General features: G+C 39.5%; 1 protein-coding gene across 1 annotated transcript; it reads left to right on the top strand.

Moving 5' to 3' along the window:
- Nucleotides 1-465: 465 nt before the first annotated feature.
- Nucleotides 466-2,609, top strand: LOC118753419. Its single transcript, XM_036488291.1, has 3 exons — nucleotides 466-924; nucleotides 1,063-2,038; nucleotides 2,107-2,609. The coding sequence occupies exons 1-3, from the start codon at nucleotides 466-468 to the stop codon at nucleotides 2,499-2,501; spliced, it is 1,830 nt and encodes a 609-aa protein (XP_036344184.1). The 3' UTR covers nucleotides 2,502-2,609.
- Nucleotides 2,610-9,393: the final 6,784 nt, after the last annotated feature.

The following is a 9,393-nucleotide window of genomic DNA, read 5'->3' as shown; positions in this document are numbered from 1 at the left end:
AAGAAATGCAGCCTTGGTAAAATGGGGACTATTGATTGCATACTATAAACTATCAAATAAAAGTTTGATACATTTCCTTTTTAATTCTAGAACTTTTGCAAAAACTGGTAGGGTGATAAAAAAAAAAGGAGAATTAAATTCTCTATTGAATAACATCACCAATTTTCAAAATCCCAGATAAAGTTTTCGAGAAAAATTGATTTAAAAAATGCTTATTTTGAATTTTGGCCTTTATTGCGTGATCTTGTATCTTTCGTTCATGGTATTTGCCACAATGTGGAGCTATGTACACGTAGTATAAAGCATAAAGAAATAGTGTTTGGTTCATAATCGATTAAAACTTTTTGATTATTGAGTTTCTCACCAGCGTGGCAGCACGAATTTTTATTTTTATTTATACACAATAGAGTTGTTCGAATTAGATTGATTGGAATTTGAGAAAAAATTAGGGAAAAGTACAACACTATGGAGTTAGATTGGCAAAATGGGTTTCAACTAATTAAGGAGCGTGGTCTCTACTTACTACAATCTGAAAAGTGGTCCGATTGTAGATTTCTGGTAGGAACAGCACCGAATCAGAGGATGCTCGCTGGACACAAGCTAATTTTGGCAATGTCCTCGCCTGTTTTTGAGCGAATGTTTTATGGTAATCTTCCGGACGAGAATGACCCAATTTTAATACCCGATGTACAGCCCGATGCTTTTTTGGCAATGATGGAGTATATATATTCTGATCGTATTAGCATTAGCTCATTCGACAAAGCTTGTGAGCTGTGTTATGTTGCTAAAAAGTATATGTTGCCTTACGTGGTAGAACAATGCACTCATTTTCTATGGGCAGATTTAAGTCCTAAAAATGCCTGTCGTGCGTATGAGTTTGCAAAGTTGTTTGATGAACCGCGTTTAATGCAGAGTAGCATGAGTGTAAGTCGTATGTAGCGCTACAATATAGTCAGTAAAATTGATATTACGATAATTTTATTTAGTAGCATGAGTGTAAATCGTATCAAGCATTACAATATAGTCAGTAAAATTTATATTACAATAATTTTATTTATACAGATTATAGCAGCGAACACACGCGATGTGCTAGAAGATCCAAGTTTCGTAGATATAGAGATGTCTACATTAATGGCAATTCTTGACCAAGATAGATTAAATATTACATCTGAATTGGAACTTTTTAATGCATTAGTAAAATATGCTACTGAACGTGGACTTTTTATAGAAAATGACGGCTTGCATATGCAATCATCATCAAGTTTTGAAAAAGGCTCCAGGCAACAATTATCAGTTATAGAAAGTGATACTTCTGACGATGTTGAGATAAAAATGGAACCGGGAGTTTCAAATATTCTGCAACACCAACAGGAAAACAGCTTCTCATCCCATGTAGTAGAGGACGTAGTTGTCGTTGATAGTGACACATCCGGAACGTATGACGAAAAAGAGTGTACGCGGAAAACTACACCTCCTTCTGAGTCAAATATGATTACTTCTTTCTCAAATTCCAGCAACGAAATTGATGAGTCTCTTATACGTCAGGCTACTCAAAAAATTCGCTTCCTCACACTCACACCTCAACAATTTGCTGAAGGTCCCGCTCGATCTAAACTACTTAAACAACATGAAGCTCTTGCTATCCTTATTAAGATTTCAAGCCCAACTATTAACGACTGCCCAATGCCAGAAGGATTTTGCAGTTCGAGAACAAGCCGTGAATATTATGAATCCCGCAGTCAACGAGACTTATCATCTTATCGCCACTCAGTTCCTTCGAACGCACCAGCTTCAACAAGTTTTGCACCGTTTGAAACTTTTATGACTAATACAGCTTCTAATGTTTCGGCTGTGCCCCCATCGGCGTCTTCAAGCAATTTAAGTACCTTCCAAGGCGGTAGTGACACTGATTTAGCAACAAACGATACACGACGTTCTTATTGCGTTCGAACACTTAATCAACAATTTGACTATAGAAACACGAGTGTGACTGACTGCGGACTAACCTTTCAAGTGGATAGTAATATATGGATAACAGGTTTGAGATTTCGTATGTAATAATTGATTCGTTCAATAACTAAAACCCATGTCTGTATGTGTATGCAGGCGTTCAGGTGCCCACTCAGGTCCTTTGCGGAGAGCTTATGAATTCGGCTGGGTTTTCTGAGCGATATACGGAGATTTTATATGCACACATTCAAGATATTCAAGGTTCCAGGCTTACATATACCCACTGCACATCTCGTGTCCGGTATGATTCTTTGCTGGAAATAACATTTGATCGCCCGGTGTATGTTTATCGTAATTTGATATATAAAGTATATGTTGTGTTCAACAAAGTTGGGTGGTATCCAATGTATACCTGCGTTCCCGACGTAATTTGCAACAAGGTAAAATTCATGTTTAATGTAGGCAATCCTAGCGAATCGGTAAGAGATGGATTAATTCGAGCAATTGTGTTTTCAACACCGCAAGAGCAATCGAGGTGTGTAATGGAATAAATGTCGATATCTATTATGTAGTATACTAATTGGTATTCATACAAATAGATTTGTTTTAAAATATAAAATTATTGGTTTTGCTATGTAATCATAAATAATATTCAAATAAATACAAACAAATGTATGTTTAAAAATAATTTGTAGCAGCCTTAATAAGACGGTTGTTTCGACGATTCTGCTAATTAATGTAGTGTGTATGGGCTACAGGCTTAAAGATGCTGAATAAACAAGAAAGGACACACCAATTCTACATTTTGACAAAGCTACACCTAATTCATTCATGAGTTATTACCAAATACGAAAAAATATCTAAATTACTTTTATATGGAAAAAAAATCTGAGTTATTTCTTCTGTTACGGGTGTGAACTTGTTGTATTGAAATAAAAAAAAGAACCACAAATACTAACAAAGCAAAAACTTAAATACAAATGATTGCTTCATTATAAAAAAAAATCCGAAATTCCTGTGTCACGGGTCGGACATGTACGAATTTTTGTATGAAAAGGAAAGCTTTAGTTTTTATAAGATTTGTACGAAGTTTGAAATGTGGATTTATTTGGTTATGGTATGTAATGTGCCAAACTTTTATAAAAAAAAAAAAACGCCACGGTAACTTTTACCGTAGATCCTTGGTAAAAAATACCGTAGATCCTTGGTAAAAAATACCGTAGATCTACGGCGAAATTACCGTATACCCACTGTAAAAATTACCGTAGGATCCACAATAAAAATTACCGTAGATCCATGGTTAAAATTACTGTATATCGATGGTGAAAATTACCGTAGATCCACGGTAAAAATTACCGTATATCCGGTAAAAAGAATTTGTGTCCCACTTCTCCGGCAACACAGAAAAGAAAATTGTGAGTAGTAAGGGTTATATTCCCTAAGCGCGGCCAAAGGCCCTCTACGCAAGAAAGAAGTTCTGTCCCACTACTCCGGCAACACAGAAAGAAGAATTCTGAATGGAAGGGTTATATTCCCTTAGCGCGGCCGAAGGCCGTCTACACTGAAAGAAATTCTGTCCCACTTCTCCGGCAACACAGAAAGGGGAATTCTGCGTAGTAAGGGTTATAGTCGCCAAGCGCGGCCGAAGGCCGCCTGCGCATAAAAAAGTTCTACCCTACTTCTCCGGCAACACATAATCCACGTAATACACATATCCTCTTACCGTGGTTACAGACGCGCCACGGTAACTTTTACCGTAGATCCACGACAAAAACAAAACCGTATATCCACGGAAAAATTACCGTCTATCCACGGAAAAATTACCGTATATCCATGGTAAAAATTACCGTAGATTCACGGTAAAAAATATGGTAATTTTACCGTGGATATACGGGAATTTTTACCTTGTATCTACGGTAATTTGTTCCGTGGATCTACGTTAATTCGTTACCGTGGCGCGCGTGTGTAGACACCACCAAAATTTTAATAATAAAAGAAAAAATGGCCAAAGTATAACTTAACTTAATGAGCTGACCACTAAGGTATATAGGTAGGGGAGACCAGGGTAGCTTTGGGGTGCATTCGGCAACAACGTTTTTGGTATGAAAGAGCAATCTGGCATCAGCATATAACTATTAGCAAAAACTCACCCGTCACTAATAAGAAATACCCATTCAAAGTTTCAAATCTCTACCTCAACAGCTAATAAAGCTTGTGCTTTTGTGTTCACGCGAGTGCTTCAGCTATATTTCGACTCTGCCAAGGCCTTTCGACATGGACTCTGCTATGCAAGTGCTTTCAGCTTTTTATATTTGACTTTTTAAAAAAATTTTGCTTATAAGTTATAACTGAAAGGTAAATACATATATTTTTGAAGTGGATCTAAGGTTTTGACATCAAATAACTTTTTATCTTAAGTTTAATAAGCCGAGGTGGCACGATTTTTCATTACTGTAACATGAAATATGTTTTTTGTTTTGTAATGATATATTTATTAAAATATATTAACCACAACAAATGGTTTCAGAAAGATTTTTTATCTACTAACTGTGCTTTACTACATGACCTTCCAAGGTGGGGTACGTTCAGCAAATTTGACTTTCCAATCAACCTTAACATATGCTGTCTGCACTATCATTTCCATAAATGTTGTTATAACTTTTTATACTTAAACTAGCGGTACCCCGGTGTGCTTCTCTACACGAAATATTGAAAAATGAATGAAAAATCCTGGAATCTTTCTATATGAAAATTTATCATTTGTTTTACTTCAAAATTCTTGATTCTTTATTTTAAATCTTAATCCAACACATTTGGATATACAACATTTTTTGTTTTTCCATCTTGGGTATGAATAAATAAATAATTTGGAATGCCAACTCTTGAACAGGCCACGTACCAATTCTAGTAATCTACCACAAATATTTCAAGAGATATACCAGATGAAAATTTTTGTTAGTATGGGAGGTGCCACGCCCCCTTTCCCGAATTCGGGGAAACTTAACACAAACCATCTGCATAATAGCCCGACTATGCCGTATAAATTTGGTTGAAATCTTGCACTTATTCTTTATATATAAGATGGGGGGTGCCACGCCCTCTTTTCCAATAGAGTTCGTTGACGGTGGGCTTCAGTATTTCGCACAATACACTCGATAAGACCTTATAACTTATGCTTAGAAGGCTGATGCCACGGTAGTTGGCGCGAATGGCGGGATCTCCTTCCTTGTGGATTGGGCAGAGTACACTTAAATTCCAGTCGTCGGGTTCATCTGACCATATTCTGTTTAAGAGTTGATGCATGCACCTTATCAACTCCTCGCCGCCGTACTTGAATGGCTCAGCTGGCAGGCTGTCCGCTCCAGAGGCTTTGTTGTTTCTCAAGCGCGCTATCGCTATTCGTACCTCGTCATAGTCAGGTGCTGGAACAGCGACTTCATCGTCTTCGACTGGGGATCGGGTTCGCCTTCTCTACTAATTTCAGCGCTGCTACCAATCAGTAGGGTGGAAAAGTGTTACCTCCATAATTTAAGTACATTCTGGACATCGGTCACTAAGTAGCCATAGTTGTTCTTAAAGGAGTCCGCCCTGGTCTTGAAACACTTGAAATCTTCCGTAAGTCGCCCAACCCTCTATCAAAACTTTCGGGTGTTCTTCCTGTCGGCCAGCATCTCAAGCTCTTCGCACTCACGTATTTCGGCCTCTCTTCTTATTGCGGCAAATACGTCTCGCTTCCTTCTTCAATTCCCTATAATGGTCCTTGTTGTTCTTTCGGGCTCGCTGTAATCCAACTACTTCTTCGGCGGCGGTACTTAATGATCGGGAAATGTGGGTTCACTGCTCGCATACGTCGGATTGTTGAAGAGTGCTCTCAGAGAGCATGTGTGTGAGTCGAGTGTTGAATAAATTGGCCGTCTGTTGTGATTGCAGATTTTCGACGTTAAGCTTTCCTTGCATTGTTTGGCGCACATTTTTTGCTGCACAGAGGCGGATGCGTATCTTGACTACAAGAAGATAGTCGTCCGAGTCGATATTTGGCCATCGGAGTGTAGGCACGTCTAAAACGCTGGAAGCATGCCTTCCGTCTATCACAACATGGTCGATTTCTCGTTTTTAATTCTGGAGGCAGCCATGTAGCTTGGTGGAAGTTCTTATGCTGGAACTTAGTACTACATATTACCATGTTTCGGGCCCCGGCAAGTCGATCAGCCTCAGTTCGTTATCGAACGTTTCGTCGTGGAGACTGAATTTTCCGACAGTGGCGCCAAAGATCCCTTCCTTGGCCACCTTGGCATTAAAATCGCCGAGCACGATTTTGACATCCTGTCGGTGCAGGCTCATATGTATGCTCCAAGCGCTAACAGAAGAGATCCTTGGACGCCTCGTACTTCTCTTCCATCGGGGCATGGGCGCAGATGACCGAAATGTGGAAAAATCTCGCTTTGATGCGGATTGTGGCTAAACGTTCTCCACCAGGGTGAACGCCAGTACTCGGCGACGGAGTCTCTCCCCTACCACGAATCCAACATCAAATTTGCGACCCTTTACGTGGCAACTGCAGTAGACGTCGCAAGGCTTCACACTTACTTTTCCTTGCCCCATCCATTGCATTTCTTGGATGGCGGTGATGTCAGCCTTTGTCTTCCCGAGGACATCAACCAGCTGGGAAGAACAACCTTCCCCATTAAGGGTCCGGATATTCCAGGTGCATACCCTCAAATCATAGTCCTTTATACGTTTGCCGTGGTCGTCATCAAAAAAGGGGGTCTCATCCGAGGCTTGTTGAACTTTTTCATTGGACGTGGTTTTAACGTGGCGAGACCCAAACCCAGCGCACGCAAAGTTTTACACCTTCTCACTTTAGCTCGCTCCCAAACGGGTGTTTGGCTGCTACCCAGAGATACATGGACATAAATATCCGGACGTTAAGAGCTGCGATTTGAGCCGTACGCACAAGAATCGCTTCCGGCCACTCCCAGATGAATGTCAGTCAAAAATTTTCCACTTCTGCGCACGGAACCATCCTCCTACTTTGCTTATAAAGGGTTACTATTGGGGGGTTGGGAACAATATGCAAAGGAAATGTGGAGTAGTCTCAACGATTCGTTTCCAAAGAAGTCTGTACTGGTCAGCTCTTGGTACGTAAGTAGCTCACAACGCCGCGTATGAGTGAGGATGAATCAGTGGTTATACATCTGGCAATGTTTGAAGGTCTGGTTCGAAATCTAAAATTATCTGGATGTGTTATGGAAGAAAACGATGTTTTAGCTCAATTGTTTCTTACCTTACCGGAGCAATTTGACCCTCTTGTTACTGCTCTTCAAAATCTAGATGTTAAACTTCGTCTTCTTCTTATTTGGCATTGCAACCGTCTAATCAATTTTGGCCGACTTCAACTAAGCACGCTAGTCGTTTCTTTTCTGTACCAACTGACGCCAATTGGAAATGCCAAGTGAAGCCAAGTCCTTCTCCACCTGGTCTTTCCATCGCGGTGGGGGTCCCCCTCTTCCTCTGCTGCCACCAGCGAGTTCCGAGTTGAATACTTTCAGAGCTGGAGCGCTGGTGTCCATTCGAACAACATGGCCAAGCCAGCGGAGCCGCTGTATTTCAATTCGCTGCACTATGTCCATAGGTTTTTTAAGCTTGCTATACAGTTCAATGCGAACGTTCGCAAATGAAAAGAATTTCATTTGTATTCTTATGGCACAGGCCCAAAATTGAAGATGTATGAAAACTAAAATATAACTGTTACTTTCGTCAAATATTTACTAAATAGTTATGAAATTTTATCCACCCATTAATTTCTGTGCGCTTTACAACTATACGTACATGAGAAAATAAAAATCAAAATGACTTTTTCCAAATAACCGATACCAGGTCGGAGATTTATTAGACGTATATTTAGTAGAAAAGCTACTTTGCCATACTTACTACTTAACAAGAATTTTAGCAAAAGATTGTTGATTTTGGTTAAATAAATCATTTATTTCAAAAAAAAAATTGTGGAAAGTGGAGTAAAACGAAGTAAAATGAAGTGACGAAGTGAAGGCAAAGTGAAATGAAAAACTTCAATTGAAGCGACAGCGGCAGCACTCCTGTGGATTTAGGTCGTGAGTACTGTTGGTCCCAACCAAGGTTGAAAGTACAACAAAACGGAGTGGCAGAGCGTTTTAACAGAACGCTAGACGAAAAGGTTCGTACTATGCTCATAGAATCTCAGTTACCCAAGAGATTGTGGGGCGAAGCAGCACTATCATTAATCGAAGTCCAACTATGGAAAAAGTCTGATATATCGAAAATACGAGTCTTGGGTTGTAAAGCTATGACCTGGATATCAAATCAAAAACGAAAGAAGCTCGATGCTAAAAGTCAAAAAGCGGTAATGATCGGTTATACTCCATATGGGTACAGACTGTGGGATATTGTGAAACAAAGAGTCTTCACATCAAGGGATATCAAGTTTGACGAAAATTACTTTCCGTTAGTTCCTGCGGAAGATCCTGTTACAATTAGAACTCTCGAGCAGGGCTGCCAACTATCCTTAGCTATGAGGTGCCATTTTGAGGATAAAAAAGTGCCAAAATGTGCCAAATAGAAAAATAAAACTGCCAAAAAACCTGCCATCCTTTTTAATTCTTCCCATTTAGCAATAAAATAAGAACCACATTCATAAAACAAAAGTGCAATGCCAAAATAAGATAAACCAGTTGAATAATCTTTAGAAAGTAGTAAATTTTAGTTGAAAAAAAGAAGTACACGCAATGAATGAAGTGCCATTTGATGTAAAATAGGGCCAAAAATGGCACGGTTTGAGCCAAGTTGGCAGCCCTGCTCACGAGCAAGAAGGGGATAGTGGTGTTGTTGTCGTGAGCGAAAGTGGGGCAGAGAGTCGATATCATGATTATGATGTCAATGCACTGAATGATAAGAATAATACCCCAAGTGAATAAGACGAAGATTGCTTTGAGGGTAGTATTGGTGATGAATTACCGGATGCTAATCAAGAATCTGAACTTGCACTACGCCGTGGCCAAAAAAAGCGTAACCTTGCCGGTAAGCTTTTGATTTCTTCACCAGTTATACTGCCGATACTGCATCAAATTTTCCGCTAGAGGTTCCTGAAAATTTTAAGGACATTTATGGAAGGCCGGACAAGGATGAGTGGTTTATTGCAGTTAACGAAGAGCTAAACTCGGAGCACGTCAATAATGTATGGGAAATAGTAACTCCTCCTAAAGGTGAAAAATTGTTATCATCCAAAAGTGTTTTTCGAACGAAAATGGACGAAAATGGATATTTGTTGCGTCATAAAGCAAGACTGGTGATGAAGGTTTCCTACAAAAAGAAGGAATCGATTATAATGAGACGTACTTTCCTGTGGTGAAGTTGACAAACATTCCATGTGGTTTAGCTGTCGGTGTCAAAAACGGATTTCTTTTTCAT

Source organism: Rhagoletis pomonella, unplaced genomic scaffold, assembly GCF_013731165.1.
Source record: "Rhagoletis pomonella isolate Grant_MI unplaced genomic scaffold, Rhpom_1.0 Rhpom_scaffold_02439, whole genome shotgun sequence".
Lineage (NCBI taxonomy): Eukaryota > Metazoa > Arthropoda > Insecta > Diptera > Tephritidae > Rhagoletis > Rhagoletis pomonella.
Note: the sequence above shows the minus strand (reverse complement) of the source record. Positions and strands in the feature narration are given on the sequence as shown.

Bases quoted from the DNA above. Each gene is read 5' to 3' on its own strand.
- LOC118753419 (XM_036488291.1), top strand. From the start codon at position 466: ATGGAGTTAGATTGGCAAAATGGGTTTCAACTAATTAAGGAGCGTGGT. The intron at 925-1,062 runs GTAAGTCGTATG...TTATTTATACAG, and splicing joins TAATGCAGAGTAGCATGAGT to ATTATAGCAGCGAACACACG. The intron at 2,039-2,106 runs GTTTGAGATTTC...ATGTGTATGCAG, and splicing joins TAGTAATATATGGATAACAG to GCGTTCAGGTGCCCACTCAG.